At 53.4% G+C, this 21,692-nt stretch overlaps 2 protein-coding genes across 2 annotated transcripts in view; one reads left to right on the top strand and one right to left on the bottom strand.

Annotated features, from left to right (window-relative positions):
* Positions 1-13,964, top strand: part of RFX4 (regulatory factor X4) — a 65,389-nt gene extending 51,425 nt beyond the window's left edge. Inside the window, exons 16-18 of the mRNA XM_078859181.1 lie at positions 808-1,009; positions 3,054-3,285; positions 13,241-13,964. Coding sequence (XP_078715307.1) covers positions 808-1,009; positions 3,054-3,285; positions 13,241-13,690 — 884 coding nt within the window. The 3' untranslated portion in view covers positions 13,691-13,964. The remainder of the gene's footprint in view (positions 1-807; positions 1,010-3,053; positions 3,286-13,240) is intronic.
* Positions 13,965-15,701: 1,737 nt separating this feature from the next.
* The window catches only part of BET1L (Bet1 golgi vesicular membrane trafficking protein like), a 355,770-nt gene continuing 349,779 nt past the window's right edge, over positions 15,702-21,692 (bottom strand). The window contains exons 3-5 of the mRNA XM_078859187.1: positions 20,204-20,292; positions 18,994-19,050; positions 15,702-17,748 (exon numbers count right to left, since the gene is read on the bottom strand). Coding sequence (XP_078715313.1) covers positions 17,581-17,748; positions 18,994-19,050; positions 20,204-20,292 — 314 coding nt within the window. The 3' untranslated portion in view covers positions 15,702-17,580. The remainder of the gene's footprint in view (positions 17,749-18,993; positions 19,051-20,203; positions 20,293-21,692) is intronic.

Below are 21,692 nucleotides of genomic sequence, written 5' to 3'. Positions count from 1 at the left end.
GAGTCTCTCTCTCTCTTCACGGTGGCTCGGAGATGTTAACTACCTCGCCTGGCATACAGGAGGTCGTGGGTTCGATCCCGACCCTGACGCCTGCTGCTGTATATTTGGAGTTTGAGTGTCTCTCATCATCATCATCTCGGTGGCTAGGAGATTGTAACTACCTCGCCTGGCATACAGGAGGTCGTGGGTTCGATCCCGACGCCTGTATATTTGAAGTTTGCGTGTCTCTCTCTCCCCGTGGGCGCGTAGATTTTTCTCCGAGTTTTTGGCTGCAATACATATCCACATTGACAAGCCACTTCGTGGAGCTCTGATTTGTGTCTAGGTCGCTTCTGAAAAAATATCTATACAGCTCACCTGGTAAAATAAAAAATAGTTAATAGTTTAGTTTTTTAATGTCAGTGTTGGTGGGTCCCCTACTTCAGTTGCTGCTGCTGCTACCGGGATTACTCTTGATGCTGCCGATGACGACGTTGCTGCTGCTGCTGCTACCGGTATTACTCTTGATGCTGCCGATGACGACGTTGCTGCTGCTGCTGCTACCGGTATTACTCTTGATGCTGCCGATGACGACGTTGCTGCTGCTGCTGCTACCGGTATTACTCTTGATGCTGCCGATGACGACGTTGCTGCTGCTGCTGCTGCTACCGGTATTACTCTTGATGCTGCCGATGACGACGTTGCTGCTGCTGCTGCTACCGGTATTACTCTTGATGCTTCCAATGACGACGTTGCTGCTGCTGCTGCTACCGGTATTACTCTTGATGCTGCCAATGACGACGTTGCTGCTGCTGCTGCTGGCTGCAGGCAGCAATCGCTCCTTTCCCAGGTCGCCGGTCGCTCCATTCCAGTCCGTGGCGGCGGTGGCGGCGCCCGGCTCGGTGCCCCAGGGAGATCTGAGCCCCCAGGCCACGCTGCCGTACGCCCGCGCCTTCCCGTCACCGCACTCGCCGCTGGGGCACACGCCACACCGCTCCGCGCCGGCCTTCCCTCAGCACGAGCAGCATGGGTGAGCGAGCGGCGGCCGGCGCTGGCTGGCTGGGAAATAACAACAATAGGAATCGAGATAAATGACCGGCCACTGGCCAAGCGCTTTGCTCCCACGTCGCTCCGAGCGGAGTGGGGCCTCGGAAGGGAATCGTCGATACGGCTCTCAGTTTTAAAGGATGTCATCCCAGCGCGTCGTTCTCTTGATTGAGTTTTTTGTGCCACGTTTGAGGTTATGAAAATCGTTGTTTGAGCGATAAGTCGCAACCTCCAATAAGCACGGTTGGCTATGTACGGTGCGAAAGAAGTTCAACGTGTACTTACATGGAGTGTCTAAGTCTGTGCTCTCCATTCGCATGGATGCAATTGCAGGTTGCGTCCACCCGTGGTTAAACAGGCTGCTCAAAGGGAGCGAGTTGGTGATCTCAGCCCTGATCAGATTATAATAAAAAAAACGATCCAAATTGACATTTCATCACCTCGGAATTCCCCACTGATTTTAAATACTTTTTTTTTCAGGAGCATTCCCCATTTGGGATGTTTGGCCAAGTCCAGTAATGATTGTTCGTTTTTGCGGAAGCAAACTGGAGAACCCGCATTTGCGAGGTGATAACGCTGAAAACGAGACCTCAACAATGAACCTCGCCACCACCGACCCAAATCCTGATCCCCCTTTCTGGGATCGTGTCCCGCAGCCGCCGCTGCAGCTGCAGCTGCTGCTGCTGCTGCTGTCACCATCCTAGAATCCCACCCAGATCCCGAAGAGCGCTGCTGGTGAACGGAGTGGAAAAACGCGGACGTCCAGAATGGACGCCTCAATTCCAGACGCAAACGCCATCGCGCACTCCCTGGCTTGGACATTCCTCCCCGAAGACACCGGCCTTGCTATCAACCAAGGCCGTAATTATAATATATATTCCAGCTCGGAGGGCTACGAATTGTACGCACGTTGAACTTCTTTCGCGCCGTACGTAGCCAAGCCGTGCTCGTCGGAGGCGCGCGGGCGGGGGGGGAAGCACAACCAACTGAACGCAACCACGGGCAGTGTTAAAGACGCGAGTTTTCGGTCTACATTGCAGAGTTAACAGCTCCCAGCGGCTTCCCGATATCGGAAGGGAAGGCCGTGCCAACCGGTCGTAGAAGCGCATCCACCAGCACGCGATGCGGTGATGCGCCGTCTTGTTTTCTTTGTTTCGACGGCGAGCCAAAAGCCGCCGTGTGACGAGCGCTCTCCTTCTCGGTGTAGCGGGGGGTTCCGCCTTGTCGCCGGCATTTGCCGGGGAAGTTTTGTACGCGTGTGTGTGTCTCTCTGTGTGTGCGTGTTGAGTGGGGAGCGGTAGTGTAGCGGTCAGCGCGCTGCGCTACGAACCCGGCGACCCGGGTTCGTATTCCCGCTCACGGCCAACACCGGTGACGATTATCTGAACCGGTCCTGGGCCTCCATCCCAATGTGAACGTGTTTGTCTCGCGATACCGATCGCGCAGTGTGTTAACCGTGTTATCGCTCTCTGTCTCTCTGTGTGTATCTTTCTCTGTGTCTCTGTTTGCCTCTCGCTCTCTCTCTCGCTGTCTTTCCATGTTTCTTTCTCCCCACGTCTCTCTAAATCTCCCCTCATTCTCTGTTTTCTTCCTCATCTCTCTCCCCGTGTCTCTCTCCCCGTGTCTCTCTCCGTGTCTCTCTTCATGTCTCTCCCCGTCTCTCTCTCCCCGTGTCTCTCTCCCCGTGTCTCTCTCCATGTCTCTCTCTGTGTCTCTCCCCGTGTCTCTCCATGTCTCTCTCCCCGTGTCTCTCTCCATGTCTCTCTCTCCATGTCTCTCCCCGTGTCTCTTTCCACGTCTCTTCCCGTGTCTCTCTCCGTGTCTCTCTGCATGTCTCTCTCCATGTCTCTCCTCGTGTCTCTCCCCGTGTCTCTCCCCCCGTGCCTCTCTCTCCGTGTTTCTCTCCCCGTGTCTCTCTCCCCGTGCCTCTCTCCCCGTGTCTCTCCCCGTGTCTCTCCCCATGTCTCTCTCCGCATCTCCCCGTCTCTCCACGTGTCTCCCCCCGCCGCCGCTCATCACCCGAACAGCAGCTACACGGGCAGCTACAACTACACGAGCTACGCGCCGGCGGTCCCCGCTCAGCACCCCCACGCTCACCACCCCCACGCTCACCCTCACCCGGCAGCCCCCCACCACGGCTCCGCCGGGCCCGCCGTGACCTCCTACCACGCTGTGTCGCACGAGCAGCCCGTGCTGGCGCAGCTGCACTACCCGACGGCCGCCTACCACCACCACCACCACCGCCGCTCAGCGCCGCAGGTGATGCACAACAACAACCGCCATTCGCCACTAAGTGGCGGTGACTTCACCACGACGCTTGTGCCAGGCCATGTGCACCTTGAGGCCACGTGAAGTGTCGAACGCCCGCTGGCAGGAGGTCACGGGGCAGACCCAGCAGGTGCCACGGGTCGACTGACTGAGATGACACACACGCGCACTCACACAGGGGCCGTCCATGAATGACGTCACGCACCTGGGGAAGGGGGGGGGTCAGACATTTGTGACGATGTGTGACGAGGGGGGGGGTGGTATTTGAGAAATGTGACGTCACATCAAAATGCGCAACTTTAAATAACTATAGACAACACGTTTTACGTCGAAGCGCGGGGACCCCCAAAGCGCGGGGCCCGGGGCAGTCGCCCCCGATTGGCACGTTACCCCCAGGGGCCGGCTCCGACTTCGGCGTGGCGAGTGTCTCCGCGTGGAGGTGGCCGGGCGGCCCAGCGGTCACTTTGCCGAGAGCCCGCTGGGATTATTCGTGAGTTCGAACCCGGCCGGACGCCCGTGACTCAACCGGGCTCTCGAGGTGTCCGCCCGGTTGGTGAACCCGGCGAACTGGTCGTGAGATTACGGCGGGAAGCCCCGGGACGTGAAATTTGGCTCCGTGCTCAAATTTGTGCCGAATGAATTATCGTAAAATGTGAATACAAATTCGCCGCCGACTCTCACGAGGCGGGCGTTACTCTCCGTGGCGTCTTCCGTGATGGACAAGAGGTGGTTTTCCACAGCCCAAAAAAAAATGTTCTTGCTGTGGTTTTCCCACCTGATGACGATTGCTTGTGTTGCAATCGAAACGTCGTGATTTAATTTATTTTATTTTCTACCTACGCGACTTTACCCAAAGAACCAAAGAGTATGGATCCCTGCAGTCACGAAAACTTCAAATCCAGATTGGACAAGAGGTCACTTTAAATTTCGATTTAAAGCAGGGATTCATCTTCTTGGTTATTTCGGTAAAGTCACGTAGAATGGAAATAAAAAAAGTAATAAAAATCAAACATAATAACGTCGTGAGAATTATTTTATTATGTTTTATTTTTATTATTTTATTATTTCCATTCTACGTGACTTTACCGAAAGAACCAAGAAGAAGAGGTCACTTTAAGAAAGGGCCTCGCGCGGTAGCTCTGTGATGTCCGCTTCTGCGGGCCGTTCTCCGACACGCGTAGGTTTGCACTGCAGTACGTGGCTACGCCATCTCGCGCCACGACGCCGTGAGCACAACCCGGATGGCGTTGGGAAACGGCGTTTTGTAAGGAGCTGTCTTTATAGTGAGGCTGTGTATGGTGAGTGTCTGGATAGTGAGTGTCAATATAGTGTATAGTGTCTGGCTGGTTTCTGCAGAGTGAGGATCTAGAAAGTGTATAGCGTCTGCAGAGTGCGTATCTGTATCGTCAGTGTATCGTAGCTGGATCGAGTATCAGTATAAGGTTTATCCCGTCTGTCTGTATAGTGTGTATCTGTGAAGTGTATCTGTATGACTAGTGGTGTATCTGTATAACTAGTGCATCTGTGTGACTAGTGTATTTGTATGACTAGTGGTGTATCTGTATAACTAGTGCATCTGTGTGACTAGTGTATTTGTATGACTAGTGGTGTATCTGTATAACTAGTGCATCAGTGTGACTAGTGCATTTGTATGACTAGTGGTGTATCTGTATAACTAGTGCATCTGTGTGACTAGTGGTGTATCTGTATGGCACGCACACAGTCTGCGCTTTCTCTCCGACTTCCCGTGCGAGGCAAAATGTTTTCCCAGCTGAAACAGGGGGCGCGTTTTTATCGCACTTTTTTTTGTGCCCCCCCCCCGCTGCGAGCAGCCAAGATCGCTGAATGGCGACATTGTAAGTGAGAATTACAGCAGTAAATAAGGGACCCCCCCCCCTCTCCTCCTCCTTCCTCCTCCCATGCCATCCTCCTTCCCTCCTCCTCATTCCTTCCTCTGCTTCTATCCCCTCCCTCTCTCCCACCTCATTGACACAGGCCCCACGAGTGACTGACAGCGGCTGAAAGCTTCGCTTGCGAAGTGACGCAGAATAGGCAGCAGCAGCAGCAAGCACCACGTGCTTACGCTGAACTTCTTTGCCACCGTACTTAGCCAACCCGTGCTCATCGGAGATGCGGGGGGGGGAAGGACAACAAACTAAACACAAAACGCAGTTCCAAAAAAACGAGATTTCATTTCAGATTTAAAAGTGCAGAGATCCCCATTGGCTTCCTAACATCGGGAGAGCGTTCCAGACGGTCGCAGAAGCGCTTCTGAAAGCGCGCGACGCGATGACCGCCTTCATTCGATGGCCCAGACAAACGCCGCTGCTGTTGAGGGATGATCCGAGATCGCCCCTTGGTGAAATCGTCAAGGTGGATATCTGTGGTTCGTCATCGACATCCTCCTTCTCCTCCGCCTGGCAAGCGTTTTTCTTCCCCATCTCTCATCCTCCCCTTCCACCTCTCTCTCCTCTCTCCCCTCTCCTCCTGTTCCTCTCCTCTTTCAACCCCGCCGGTCCTCTTCCACGTTTCTCATCCGCTCCTCGAAACCGAACACCACCACCATCATCATCCTCCTCCTGCTCCTCCTCCTCCTCCTCGTCGTCGTCGTTGTTGTTGTTTGTAGTTCCACTCCTGCCCACGGCGATCTGCCCCACAACTCATCTCCCCATTGCGCTGTCCACTGCCCGAGGGTGTCAAGGGTGGTGGAGGAAGGAGGGGGGGGTGGTGTGGTGGGGTGAGAGTGGTGTGGTGAGAGTGGTGTGGTGGGTGGGATATGGTGGGGTGAGAGTGGTGTGGTGGGGTGGGTAGGGTGTGGTGTGGTGGGGTGGGGTGTGGTGGGGTGAGAGTGGTGTGGTGAGAGTGGTGTGGTGGGGTGGGGTGAGAGTGGTGTGGTGGGGTGAGAGTGGTGTGGTGGGGTGTGGTGGGGTGAGAGTGGTGGGGGGAGAGTGGTGTGGTGGGGTGGGTGGGGTGAGAGTGGTGGGGTGAGAGTGGTGTGGTGAGAGTGGTGTGGTGGGGTGTGGTGGGGTGAGAGTGGTGGGGTGAGAGTGGTGTGGTGGGATGTGGTGGGAGTGGTGGGGTGAGAGTGGTGGGGTGGGTGGGGTGTGGTGTGATGAGAGTGGTGTGGTGGGGTGTGGTGGGGTGAGAGTGGTGTGGTGAGAGTGGTGTGGTGGGGTGAGAGTGGTGGGGTGAGAGTGGTGGGGTGAGAGTGGTGTGGTGGGATGTGGTGGGAGTGGTGGGGTGAGAGTGGTGTAGTGGGGTGTGTGGGTGGGGTGTGGTGGGGTGTGTGGGGTGGGGTGGGGTGAGATTGGTGGGGTGAGCATGGTGGGGTGAGAGTGGTTGGGTGAGAATGGTGTGGTGGGGTGGGTGGGGTGAGAGTGGTGGTGGGGGGGTTCCTTGGCTGTGGCTGAAAGGGCAGAATTCACCGTGCGTGGCGATGCCCCCCCCCCATCCTCCCCCTCCCCGCGTGGGGGGCACGGAGGGTCGCGGCCCTCGCGACGTGAAGACGGCGGCGCTCTTTGTGAGGCCGCGCGGCCGCGTCGCGCCGGGCCGCCCGCCTCTGCGACGCTGTCTCTTGTCTCACGGCCGCTCGGGGCTTTTCCACCTTGAGGTTAATTTCATTTGTGCTGGAGCGTCGGCTTGTGTTGGTTTTTGTGGTGGTGGTGATGATGATGGCTCTGGTGGTAGTCATGGTGGTGGTGGTAGGAGTAGTAGGGGTGGTGGTGGTGGTAGGAGTAGTAGGGGTGGTGGTGGTGGTGGTAGTTAGAGTAGTAGGAGTGGTTGGTGGTGGTGGTGGTTGGAGTAGTAGGGGTGGTGGTGGTGGTAGGAGTAGTAGGGGTGGTGGTGGTGATGGTAGGAGTAGTAGGGGTGGTGGTGGTGGTAGGAGTAGTAGGAGTGGTGGTGGTGGTAGTTAGAGTAGTAGGAGTGGTGGTGGTGGTGGTGGTGGTAGGAGTGGTGGTGGTTGTAGGAGTGGTAGGAGTGGTGGTGGTGGTAGGAGTAGTAGGAGTGGTGGTGGTGGTAGGAGTAGTAGGAGTGGTGGTGGTGGTAGGAGTAGTAGGGGTGGTGGTGGTGGTGGTAGGAGTGGTGGTGGTGGTAGGAGTAGTAGGAGTGGTGGTGGTGGTAGGAGTAGTAGGAGTGGTGGTGGTGGTAGGAGTAGTAGGGGTGGTGGTGGTGATGGTAGGAGTAGTAGGAGTGGTCGTAGGAGTAGTAGGGGTGGTGGTGGTGGTAGGAGTAGTAGGGGTGGTGGTGGTGGTAGGAGTAGTAGGGGTGGTGGTGATGGTAGGAGTAGTAGGGGTGGTCGTGGTGGTAGGAGTAGTAGGGGTGGTGGTGGTGGTGGTAGGAGTAGTAGGGGTGGTGGTGGTGGTGGTGGTAGGAGTAGTAGTAGGGGTGGTCGTGGTGGTAGGAGTAGTAGGGGTGGTGGTGGTGGTAGGAGTAGTAGGGGTGGTGGTGGTGGTAGGAGTAGTAGGAGTGGTGGTGGTGGTAGGAGTAGTAGGGGTGGTGGTGGTGGTGGTAGGAGTAGTAGGGGTGGTGCTGATTGTGGTTTATGCGGTGGAACCTGCCATTGCTGGTTCTAAAAATTATGAAACTTACGCTGATGATGATGATGTTGGTATCTGGTGACTGTCGTGATGGTTTATGGAGCGCAACCTGCTCCTGCTAATGATGCTGATGCTGGTGATGACATTGCTGGCTTCCTGTTGCTACTTCTGATGTCGATGATGATGATGATGCAAATGATAATGGTGCTGCTGATGATGATGCAGTTGCCGCTGCTGCTGCTGTTGATGCAACTGAAAATTCTGATGATGACGATGGTGAGGGCTTCATCATTTATCAAGCCACGTTGTGGACCACTTTGAATCGCCGCGTATCTTTCGGCTCGATGCCTCGATACGGAATCGACCAAAACGACGAGCGACATTTCCCACGATGTTTGGGCCCCATTCTTTGACAACACGGGTGGGTGGAAGTGACACTCGACTATTGCCCTCTAACATTTAATTCCCACCAAACAAAAAATTGTACTCATCCCACCCCCGTATCAACAAGGACATGAAAAAAATTGTATCTTGCATTATTTCCCACCATCGTTCTCTCGGAACAAATAAGAAAGACCACGGCATTATTTGACAATTTAAAACACGACCGCCCCCCCCTCTTCTAAATGAAGCCATCGCATTATCTAGCGCCAAAAAAAGAATATCGAAAAAAAAAATTCGCTGCGGCCAGCGTCAAGTGGTGGAACATCGGCAGCGGTGAGCATCGGTGGCGAGCGCCGTCTCCGGAAACTGGACCCCTCTCTCTCTTCTCTCCGCTCCGCACAAGGGCGGCTCTGAGGCGCGCACAGCTGCGCTCGGGGTCACGGTGGACGCAGGGACGGACGGACGGACGGAGGCGGCGCCGGCGGTGCCGATGACACTGGCGGCCTGTGCCTCGGGCAGCATGGGGGCCCACGCTATCCGGGTGGAGGGAAAAAAAAGAAATACAGCCGTCCCCTTCTACTTAGTGCAGAAAATAGCGCAGGGGAAGCGGCGTGCCCTCTGACTCTCCGTGACATGGGACGCATCTTATTTTGTTTCGCCGTTATAGATATTTTTTTTGCTTAGGGAGTTTTGTCGAATTTGTATTCTTCCTCCTCCTCTCTCTCTCTCTCTCGCTCGCTCGCTTTCTCCCCGCCGAGTCGGTGGGATGACTCGGGGCGAGCGAGCGAGCGCAGTAGACGCCGCGCACTGCGGCTCCTTCCTTTGTGAGAAGCCGCGGGGCGCCGCTCTTTGCGATTTAACTCCGCATCTCTCAAAAGCGAAACTTGGCTCCCGCGGTGCGCGGGTATACTGCTATCATTATTATTGTTCTTACCATTTTTGTTTTAAACCCGAGCTGCGTGTGCGCGACTATCACGTAGGTTCTTCGTGGTTGTGCCGCACGGCTCTCTGGTGTGTATCCGGATCGCGCCGCGCGTCGTTGGGCGCGACGTCCGACGTTTCAGGGCGCCGGGGCGGCGAGATGTTCACTACCTCGCCTGGTATACAGAAGGTCGTGGGTTCGATCCAGACCCTGATCCCTGTATATTTGGAGTTTGCGTGTCTCTCTCCCCGTGGTCGCGTGGATTTTTCGCAGGGTCCTCCGGGTTTCCCCTCCATATTTAGAAACGTGCGTTTGTGAGTATTCGGCTGCTGCAAATCTCCACGTGATAAGCCACTTTTTGTTGGGCGATCATCTGTGGCCAGCTCACTTCTGAAAAAGAACTACACAGCTCAGCGGGCCTTACCTGGGAAAATAAAAAGTAAGTTTTAGTTTAGTTTTGCTGGCCATCCCCCACCACCACCAAGGCCATCTTCACGATACCGCCAACATTTCAACACGACACCCCGCCCTCCACCTCCCCCCTACAGCATTATCGAGGCTCCAATGCCATAGCGGTGACGTCACTAAAGGTGCAATCACGACAACGCGTCACCGCGTCTCTCTTCCCATCGACGAAGCTGCTTTGCCCTCGTGCCGAACGGCCCAGGACGCAGCCCGGGCGCGTGGCTACAAGGCAAGGAGCTGCTTTCACGGCTCGCCAAACGCATGCAGCCCGAGTGGAACACGGCGGGCGGGCGAGCGGGCGAGCAGTGAGCGATAGTGGACGAGCAGCGGTAGCCACAGGCTCTCTCTGCTGTATCCCCTCGGTGCCCCCCCCCCCACCACCCCCGTGCCCCCCCCCCCCCCATGTCCCCCGTGTGTATAAATAGCGCCGCTCGCTCAGTAAAAGCCGCTTTGTCTCTGGGACACCACCACGGGGACAAACGCTTGGGGGGGGGGGGGGGTCCCCCGCGATACATCGAGTCCACAGCTGGGCTCGCCGAGTGGCGGGCCACACCAAAGACAAAGATCCCCCGTATAGCCTCAAGGGGCTCTTGGGGCACGTGTGCTGTTAGCGAGTAGCACCGATGAAAGCTGAAGTGGTACACGGGGGGGTGTGGGTGGTCAGGACCACGCCTGACCATCTTCGTCTCCCCAGTGGGGTTCTTTACACACGGCACCGGGTGCTCATTTGAGGCCGAGTCGACTTAGGTGAGGCCCAGGACCGGTTAAGATGATCGTCACCGGTGTCGGTGACCCGTGAACGGGATTGAACTCTGGTGTGGCCAGGCTCGAAGGTGCATCGCGCAAACCGCTGTACCACCGCTACCCACGAACACTCGCCGTCAAAAACAATCATTCACTCACTCATCCACTCACTCATTCATCCACTCACTCATCCACTCACTCATCCACTCACTCACTCATCCACTCACTCACTCATCCACTCACTCACTCATCCACTCGCTCATCCACTCACTCACTCGTCCACTCACTCACTCATCCACTGACTCACTCATCCACTCACTCATCTACTCACTCACTCATCCACTCACTCATCCACTCACTCATCCACTCACTCATCCACTGAATCACTCATCCACTCACTCATCTACTCACTCACTCATCCACTCACTCACTCACTCATCCACTCACTCACTCACTCATCCACTGAATCACTCATCCACTCACTCATCCACTAACTCATCCACTCACTCATCCACTCACTCATCCACTCACTCATCCACTCACTCATCCACTCACTCACTCATCCACACTCATTCACTGCCAGCTCATCCTCCGCTCGCCACTCTCGCACGACACGGCGTGACCTGTGTGTACAGAGCTGGGGTAACCATCGTGCGCTGAAATATAATTTGATTTTTTTTAGTTGCTTCTGAGATCACTGCAGGAATTTGTGGGAACCGTACGATATTTTTTTAAAGGCAGAAGCCAAGTATTGTTCTCCGCTTATTAAAATTGTCACTGGTGTGCGTGCGCGCGGGGGTGTGTGTGGGGGTGTGTGTGTGGGGTTGTGTGTGCGTGTGTGGGGGTGTGTGTGTGCGTGTGTGTGGGGTTGTGTGTGTGCGTGTGTGTGGGGGTGTGTGTGTGCGTGTGTGTAAGTGTGTGTGTGTGGGGTTGTGTGTGCGTGTGTGGGGGTGTGTGTGTGCGTGTGTGTGGGGTTGTGTGTGTGCGTGTGTGTGGGGGTGTGTGTGTGCGTGTGTGTAAGTGTGTGTGTGTGCGTGTGTGTGTGTGGGGTTGTGTGTGCGTGTGGGGGTGTGTGTGTGCGTGTGTGTGGGGTTGTGTGTGTGTGCGTGCGCGCGGGTGTGTGGGTGTGTGTGTGTGGGGGTGTGTGAGTGTGTGCGGGTGTGTGGGGGTGTGTGTGTGTGTGTGTGCGAGTATGGTGAGTGGTGGCACAGCGGTTAACACGCTCGGCTACGAACCCAGCGACCCGAGTTCGATTTGCGCTCACGGCCAATGCAAATGATGATTATCTGAACCGGCCCTGGGGCTCCCCTATGTCGACTCAGCCTCAAATTATTACCTGATGCGGTGTGTAAACATCGCCACTGGTGAGACAAAGGCGGCCGGGCGTGGCGCTGACCACCCACCCCCTCTTGTGCCGTGCCGGCCTTCATAGGTGCTCGCTAACAGCACTTGCCCGGATAGCCTGGTAAAGGCTACACGGGGGATCTTTCTCTGCGTGTATCATCCGTAAGCGTATGATGATGCCCTTGCCATTGTTTGACTGTGGGCGTGGGGGTGGGGTGCTCGGCATCCTCCACCGAGGACCACATTGAAACCCCCGCATATCCAGCCAGGCCTGAGCTAGCTGAAGGATGTTGCAAGCAAGAATGTGATCGTCGCTTGCAGCCGGACATGGCATCCATCTCCCCTGGTTCTGACAGCGAGGGGGGCAACGCTGCGGTTCAGGCCTGCGTCGCGTGCAGCTGCAAACGGCTGCACTGGGCGCCAAGTTGAGACCAACGCAGGCACCTTGACGAGGTGCTCCATCTGGTTGAGATCAGAGGTCGCAAACGGGTTTTGATTCCTTACCCGTACCTGTACCCGGCCGCACCAGGGTCGCAAACGGGTACCCGTACCCGTACCCGGCCGGGTACGGGTACCCGTTCCCTACCCATACCCTACCCGAAATGAGTGACAAACGGTGACTCACCAGTCACTCACGGCCTACCCGTACCCGTACCCGGCCGCACCAGGGTCACAAACGGCTACCCGTACCCGTACCCGGCCGGGTACGGGTATCTGCAGAAGGATGGAGCAATGCAGAGCAGCAATACAGAGCCTGAGGCCAGGTAAAGTGCCAGGAAGGGATTTTCCTTCCTAGCGAAACGCTGACGCGAGCGTAGCAAAACCTGGGCCGGGCCCCCGCACTGCGTGACCATCATATCAACTGCCGCGAGGCGAAGCATGGCTTCTGCTGGATTGGAAAGGTGTCCTATTGATCATCCCCCCTTCTAGAGCTCTTTAAGAAGGGGCGGGGGGTGGAGGGCGCACTGATTGTAACAAATATGTACGTTGAACTTCTTTCGCACCGTACGTAGCCAACCGTGTACGCTGACGAGGGGAAATCTCCCTCATCAGCGTGCCAGGAATAGTCCTGGCAAGGATTATTCAACATCATCATCATCATGCCAGGCACACTGAGAAACTCGCAGACGCCCATTGTAGTTTCAGGCCGGGGCAGTTCTGCACAGATGCGATATTCTCCGTCCGTCTGCTACAGCAGAGCCGTATGGAATATCAACAGGACCTACATCTCAGCTTTATTGCCCTGATCAAGGCCTAAAACACCATTAAGAGGCCAGGGCTGTGGGGGGGGGGGTTGTGGTTTTCTCCTCTGGCCCATGGAATGCGTTCGTGTCTCTGCTATTCGGAGGATCTTTGTGTCTCTGTGCATGTGCGCGTGACCCCACGCGCATCCGTTTCTGAAAGTCTCAACGTGAATCAGCCTCATCTCTGTCGATGCGTAAACCAAGTTGGTTTGTATTTACGTCCGTTGAATGTCTTTCGCACCGTACGTAACCCAACCGTACTAATCCGAGGTGGACCGTCGCTCTTCCCCTCTCTCCTACCGCAGTACCCATTCAGCCGGCAGTCCGGCCGTCTCGAGCCGTGCCTCCTGGGCCCCTCCGCCGGCACCGGCTCCGTGGCCCCGCGCTGGGGCGACGGCACGGGGGGCGGCGGGGGCAGCGGCGGCCACGCTCTGGTCGGCGGCGCCTGCTACGGGAGTCCCGCCTCGTCCGTGTCTCCCTCCTCCGTCTCCCCTTCGTCGTCCTCCGCAGCCGCGCACCACCACCACCACCACCACAATCACCACAACCACGGACACCACCACCACCACGCGCACGTCCAGCGTTACAGCGCCAGCGGTGCGGTGGCCCCGCTGCCCGCGCCGCCGACCTCGGACATGTTCGCGCCGCTCGGCATGGCTCGACGCGCCTCCGACTACGACCCCGGGCAGCACTTCCCGGGATTCGCCTACATCAGCGGCGAGGCGGCCGCCGCCGCGAGTGCCTGGTCCAAGTGACGATCGCGGGCGAAGACGACGACGACGACGAACGAAGATGGGGCACGGCGAGGGATGCGTTCGGTCTGGAGCCACCGACGGAACGACCGCACGCATGCACGGCTTTGCCAGGAATGGCGCGCGGTTCGACGGCCACAATGATTTTGGCGAGTCCGAGCGGCGGGGACGGGTCAGCGTCCCCCCGTCGCTCTCTGCGCACTTACAGACGAGCGCTTCGTGCCTCCGAAGCAAAGTTGAGATGCGAGGCAACTTACGAGAGACGCTGCACTCGCAAGACATCTTGTGGGGGGGGGGGGGGAGGTGGTGTTGGTGGTGGTGTGATGGCGGAGGAGGGTCTCTCAACGCCACGATTGGCGTGGCGCGACACGCGCGCCACCGAGGGACGTCGCTCGCAAGTGGCTGCAGGCCCCGGCCGCTGCGCTGCCCCCCCCCCCACCCCGATCCCACAGCACAAACCTCGGAGCGACGCGCTTACGCCGCTAGGTAAAGTGCATCGCTGTCGAGTAGCTCCACTAGCCAAGTACGGAGGAAGCTGTTACTTTTGTGGTGAAGAAAAAATAACGAAAGTTTTTCAAGTGGAAGAGACGGTTTTCTTTCACACCTCCCCCCACTCACCCATGAAGACTCTTGCACCTTTTGCCCTAATCTGTAGCAATGCTTGACTACACGAAGCCCGCATTCGCAAGATCAACTTAACTGTGACCGAAAGATCTTCGCAACAGACACCACTTTAAAAAAAGAAAACGTCCAGTACTGCAATTAGAAAGAAAAAAAAGATATATATAACAAAACCAAGCACGTGTTTTGTGCAAAAGCAGATTATCGTAGCCAAGATGTATATTTAAACTGCAATATTAATGTATTGTGTACATACGTTACGAATTTTGAAATAAAAAAAATTCTCAAAGCATCTCTCAAAGGGCCTCGCGTCGCGCCTTCCTTATTGCCCTCGGGAATAAATTAAAGTCGTCTGGAATGCGGGGCCCTGGCCACGCACTGAGACTCATAATCTCCATTTCGTCCGCCTTTATTTCCTTGTCCCACCAGCTCACGTCTTATTTATACCCCTTTGATGTAAGCAAGCCTAACCTTTGACCGACGGCTCTTTATACGAGGCGGTGGCTTTGTTTGGTGGAGGGGTGTGCAAAAAAAAAAACCCACTACCACCACCACCATCATCACGTTTAAACCGAGAAGAGAGAGGCCAGCTCAACTGTTACCTTCCACGCACATTAATCCGCGCATGTCCAGTCCCACGCGCGGTACCCGACGTCGTAGCCCTTTCACATTTCATCCGCTCCATGCCGCATTGTTCAGTGCCGGGTTCGTAATCCCCCAAACTCTTTAACCGCGGCTTGCTGCCCCGCGGGCCACGTGCGAACGGTCCGGTGCCGGCGACGGACACACACCGGCGCCGAAACGGAGAAAATACTTGCGCACTTGAGAAAAGTTCCACGTTGGAAGTGGTCCCAACAATTAAATTACCGTATGCGCTGTCACCGTCACCGCCACCACCGATGCCGACAGGGGTGGAGAAGTGGCGCTGTGCTTGTCCGACTGCGCTATGAAACCTGCAACTTCAGTTTGATTCCGAGCGACGGCTCGCATCGGTGGATGGGGTGTTACCTTAACTGGTATTGTAACACGGCCGATCGGAAAAGCCGCACTGACCAGCGTGGTGAAGAATGGTCAAATCACCTCCAATACTGACACTGCATGGGGAGGGGGCTTCATACAGCCGTGGATTCACAAAGGGTGGTAATGTGCAGTCAAAACGTACGAAACTGAATGAAAGAGATGGAATCGTAACCCCAATTTGTGACGAATCATTGAATTCCTGGGGCAGGGAGCCGGGGTGGGGTCGAGGTGAATCATTACACACATCGACCATTCACATGTTTGTGGAGGGCCATTTAAGCCTGGAAGACTTTTGTATGGGCTGGGTTAATGGAAACATTTCTTTGTCACCTAAATGCAATATTTGACGACAAGGCAATCTATAAACAATAGCTGCAATACAAATGAATTTATTTCACTTTCAGTCATAAGGAAATGACAAAAAAAACCCCACCAGCAACAGTATAGAACACACCACCATAATTTTTCAAACACCTAAAATCCATTCGATGTGCAACAGATTGACTTCATATGAACTCGTCACACTAACAATGAAGCTCGAGGCAACCAGCCTCTTTTGTTTAATCGGCAAGACATTTCGAGCAAAGAAAAAAAACCAAGTTCGCCCATCACGTTGTTGTAGTATTAGAACCACGATGACGCAGTACACTACGAAATCCTTACTGCAGTCAAAAGTCTTGCGCGCGATTTTTTTTTGGTCTCTTCCCAGTTTTATTTCAAGTGTGACAACGGCGTCACATCGGCAGAGGTGGAGTCCATTGGGAACTCTTGGAAAAGCTGCGCATCGCCCAATGTTAAATGTCAAAGTTGACGTCGTAGGACCACTTCTGAAATAATTTAGTCATTTTTTTTATCTGCACACCAGGGGGAGCACTTTACCACAAGCCCCGCTGCACAGAAATGTCTGGCGCGCGGAAAATCAAGCCGATACATTTTTGTTAATTCTCAACAGCTACAAATTTGATGAATTAAATGAAAACCAAAACATTTCATGTGATGGGGGGTTTATTTTTGAGTGCAGTCATTCGTGATCGAGCCGAGACCATCAACTCATTGCGCTTAAGTATCCGGTTTAATCACGGGCGGCTGACACCGTGATTTGAATCGAGGATCGCACGGCGGGGGGCCGGCTTAGTGCTTTGACCTCCGAGCCACCCGGCCACCTAAAGCATCTCACTTGTTAAATTAAAAGGTTGGTGCGTGTAGCGTGGCTGGGGATACGAGCGCGCAGATTCCCATCCACCCCTACACACACACTCGCCCAATGACCGTGCGTCACAAACTCCGCCTGGGTAAAGATGTGCGACAGCTAAAATCATTTTGGTCAAAACTCCCGATACTTGAACTAATCCACCCAGGGACCGCAAGTGCAAAAGGAAAAAAATATACCCTATTGTTTTGATAGACATACAATACGATGAAAACCACGCCCCAAGACTGTAAAGTGCATGTGATTAGATTTGGACACAAGAAAGTCACAAAGTGTAACAACCATCCAACCCCCCAAATATACATTTACCCACAAAAATCATCCACGCAAAAAAACTTGACATTTTACTCGATAACCCAGGTCAAACATTCGGTAAGACTTGCGAGAGGTGTCACAGCAAGGGGTGGAGAAGCCATGGCCCACGAGCGGAATGTGGCCCACAACTTCATTTCATGCGGCCCGCGTCCAAAGGGGAGGCCGCCTCTCCACTTTTAAACGGCCCACAAAGAACGTCAGTCACTTACAGGCAACTTAGCCACCGCACTAATCGGACACTGGCGGTGAATATTTTCGACTGGATATGACTGTGTTTCTAAGTTTAGCGTGGTCAATCATTCCTGCCAAAGGAAGCATCGCAGCCACGTTAACTGGGAACTGGAGGGGAATATTTGGGACCTGGCGATACTGTGTTTCGAAATTTGAGTGTGCCCGTTCACGTATCACCGCAAGTACCTTAGCTGCTGGGACGTATTTGACCATAAAACACTTTTTTTTTTATTTCAGCACACTTAATAAATTTTGAAAAAAAAACAACTTCCTGCAGTTACAAAAGTGGCCGAGGGGTGTTATCGTAAATACGCGTGAGACGCGTCAACGGTTACCGAGAGTGCAACTCAGTCCTCGTGTCAGGGAAAGGTTCCCCCTCCAACCCGTGCATTCGATTTTTCGAGTAAAATTTGGAAATTCTTTTGCGTCAGTGGGCAACTGCGCGTCCAAAGGGAGGAGGTCGCTCCACGGGCGGCGGCGGCGGCGATGAACGAGATCACGTGCGGACGCGCCAGACCAGGTAGTAGAGGACGAGGAAGGAGAGCACGAGCCCCGCGACGAGGTAGCACATGAGGCGGCGGTTGTCGCGGCCGGAGCGCACCATGGACGAGAAGCGCTTCACGCTGCCCGACAGCAGCCCCGTGACGCTCATGAACTCGCTGTCCTGGGGCAGGCACGAGGCACGTCGCGGTGCGTCAATCGAGCAAAGTCAGGCTAGCCCGAATCACGCTTTTATTCCAAAAGGTGGCATTTCAATCAGAATATTTATCCGGGAGAAATCCGATGAGCTATGAAGCTCTTTGTTCACAGATGTCCAGATTTTTAACTGATTAAAGCACAGACGCTGCCGCGGTGCAACGGTTCGCACACTGGACTTGCAACTGAGAGGTTGCCCGTTGGAAATAATAAAAGGAACACATAACGCCATGTGTCACGGGATGTCTAAAGTGATTTTAAGGCATTCCCATTAAGATACGCGCGAGTTATTTTAAAACATATATGTGGGTTATCACATTTTCCAGTATGAGAAAATGAAGCAAACAATAAGAGCTTAATAAAAAGTCCTTATATTGAGACTCAGGAATGACGGGCACATGCCAGTGACCTTGCGCTATGGACGAAAGGACTGATGGATCACAAACAGGTCCATAAAACGCTCAAACGTGCTGGACTTGAAAAAAAAAACACAAGCAGAGCTTTCAGGAGACCGACCTTGGCACGTTTGTCACACGACAGGCCCCGTCCCAATCGCAGCGATCCCCCGCCCCCCCCCCCCCGTGACCTCCGTGTCGTGGATGAAAAGTGACCCCGTGCTCACGGGGTCACGACCCCGCATCAACCCTCGCACTCACTCGCCCTGCCGCCCGACCCCGAGCCTCACACGCCTACTCACCACATACCTCTCCAGCAGGAGGCTTCTCATAAAGCCAGTTAAATTATTACGAAAGGCAATAAGCCAGCACGCTTAGGTTTGCTCCGAGTTGAGGTTTTTTTTCTTTCACCCTCCATTGAAAACATTCATCATCGACATCATCAGCCATGATTAATCAACTGCTAGATGAAGGCCTTCTCAAAGCCATCGCCATCTTGTTAATGAATCGAACTGTGAAGCCACAGCTATCGTGCTGTGACGGTTCCACCTGAAGAGGGAAGCTTGTGTTGCCTCCGAAACGTCGTGATATTTATATTTTTTTTATTTTACTTTTATTAATTTTAATTGTTTACCTACGTGACTTTACCGAAAAAACCTAAGAATATGAATGTGAAGCCACAATTCACGTGGCACCTGCACGTGAGATGATCGCTTCACTCCATCTCCTATTTTTACAAACCTGGATTACATTAATGGTGAGAAAGCAATGATGGCAATTACTATTCCATGGACAATAGTGAACTCATTTAAACTCACCATTCCATCCAGGTACTGATTGTGCTCCTCTGTTTCTTTGTCAATTTCCAAAGCAAACTGCACAACACAAGACCAGTTCAAAGACAAACACACACACAAAAGCAGTTCCACGAATTAAGATAACATCAGTCAAAATGTTCAAAGCATCCAAATAATGCATACGGGGGTGTCACCTTGAAGATAATCGTTTTATAAATTGTGGGTTATTTATGGGATAAATTATTTGACACACAGAATAACTGAATGATCCATACCATCCATCCAAGTGGGGATAAAAAAAAGTCAATTCATCCATGTATGTCCATACACCACAGTATTATGAAAGGTGAACACAGCGCATTCATTCTGAAATTGACAGTCCTTATTGGTCGGCACATGATGAAGCTTATCCACACATTTAAAGTGTGTGCAATGCACCTCCAAATTATAGAACCATCCAGCGGTCATTTGTTGCAGTCAAGTGAAAGCAGCATTTTTATGTGAACCCAAACGTTAATGCTTTTCACAATACCAACCTTATATTGCATGTACACACTCAACATAATTAGCCATGACCAGGCCACATTTGGGCGAATTCCTCCCCACGTCGTCACAATCCCTGCAGTCTTGCGATGCCCTAATCCATGTTGTCGAGCTAGGATATGTGATTATATAAATAATCGATTGCTCAAGTAATCCAACTGCACAAAACAGTTGCAAAACGGTAAGTTTTTTTCCCACGTGGTGCTGGCCGTAAGATGATCAACAAAGCTCGTTGACGTCTTCGGCATTATCTGCCACGTCACGCCGAGATCGGCTTGTAGGGGGTTCCCTGCCTTCGGAGGGCAGTAAAGCCGGAGCAGATACCATTTTTTCAAGGGGGCTGTGAAATCGACCACAAAAATTCAGCCGATTATATTTTCTTGTTTATCAATCGACTTCATGGGCCAATCGTCCCAGTTCTAATCCTAAAAAAACCTAATAGCTCAGTGTGCTTTACCTGATAAGATAAAAAAAAAGTTGTATTTGTATATATTTTTTAGTAATTAGTTTACCTTCCATATGCTTTGCAACCATATTGTTTTTTCCATTGTTTGTCGTGATAAAGTTCTGACCCCGTGCCCCTACCCTGACATCTGTGAAAAAGAGCTTTTATGGCTCATCGGATTCCTCCAGTATCACTAAATATTCTGATTCTGAACTCAATCAGCTGTGATGGGGCACCGCGTACCGACTTGAGGCGAGACACTTTGCTGGAGAGGACTTCTGTTGCACGCTGGTTCTCCGTGTCCAGCATCTGCTCCACGCCTCCCGTGACGCCTTGAAAGGAGTGCCACACACACAATGGGAACGTTACTCCTCCGGTCGAAGCTCAAAGCCACGTGGAGCGAAACGTCGGGCATCACGGTGAACGGTGCGAGTGTTTGGTCACACCTGAGCTTACCCATATTATCGGAGTACACCGTGTTTTTTTTTCTGGCTGTCGCCTGATGAAGCTGGTTGCGATTACTGACGAGACGTCGTACTCGGATTGTAAATGCTGTGGCTTGGCTCTCCAACACACCGGTGGTAGTGCCGTACTAGTGACGAATTGGTACGTTCTGTTTACGTGACAACCCTTACTAAATTGGCCGTGTCGGGTGGTGGCGGGTTTAACGACACATTTATTTATTTACGCGATCTAACCCAACAACAGAAACCTGTATTATGTAGACTGCGTGTGTGTGATCATTCACAGGCAGTGGTCGATGAAGGCCGGCCTCCCGCACGCTTGTGTGATCACGTGTGGACAGTGAAGTGTGGACGGTAACGTGTGGATGGTCACGTGTGGGTGGTCACGTGTGGATGGTGAAGTGTGGATGTTGAAGTGTGGCTGAAGTGTGGATGGTCACGTGTGGGTGGTCACGTGTGGATGCAGTGTGGATGGTCACGTGTGGGTGGTCACGTGTTCGTGTGGACGGTGAAGTGTGGATGGTCACGTGTGGATGGTGAAGTGTGGATGGTCACGTGTTGATGATGGTCACGTGTGGATGGTGAAGTGTGGATGGTGAAGTGTGGATGGTCACGTGTGTGTGGTCACGTGTGGATGGTGAAGTGTGGATGGTCACGTGTGTGTGGTCACGTGTGTGGTCACGTGTTGATGATGGTCACGTGTGGATGGTGCACGAGGGGTAAATTCGCAGTGTGCGCTACGAAACTCGTCGACGTTTCACGCCACACAGCAAATTGTCAAGTAAACTCCCATAGCCGTCTGTCTGTGAACTCGCACAACTCGTACACACAAACTCAACGCACTGCCTGAAAATAAATAGATTTTACTAGGCGACGTTTCAAGGCAATGGCCCCTCTTCAACTATTAAAATAATGAACGTGGCTTAGGTGCTGTGACCGAAGAGAGTTATTTAAGTGTTGGCCGCCTGCCCTCATTCACGAAATAACTTGTTCACAATGATAGGAGGGACTGTCATTAAACAGAACCATTTAAAACTGCTTAATGTCACTTTTGACACCACGCTTTAATCTAAACGTTAATAAAGCATTAACGCGAGCCCGTTTCATCTCAACTCGTCACAGCTACACCACATCAAAAGATAACCAAAAGTCGTCAAGATATTTCAAGTAGCCCTTTAACTCCAACCAAAGGCGGCTAAATTTCGATTTAAAGCTTCTTTCGTGACTGCAGGGATTCATCTTCTTGGTTCTTTCGGTAAAGTCACGTA

The sequence above is a fragment of the Lampetra fluviatilis genome, chromosome 8 (genome assembly GCF_964198595.1).
Source record: "Lampetra fluviatilis chromosome 8, kcLamFluv1.1, whole genome shotgun sequence".
In the NCBI taxonomy this organism is placed as follows: domain Eukaryota; kingdom Metazoa; phylum Chordata; class Hyperoartia; order Petromyzontiformes; family Petromyzontidae; genus Lampetra; species Lampetra fluviatilis.
The sequence above is the reverse complement of the archived record's forward strand: the minus strand, read 5'-3'. Positions and strand labels throughout refer to the sequence as shown.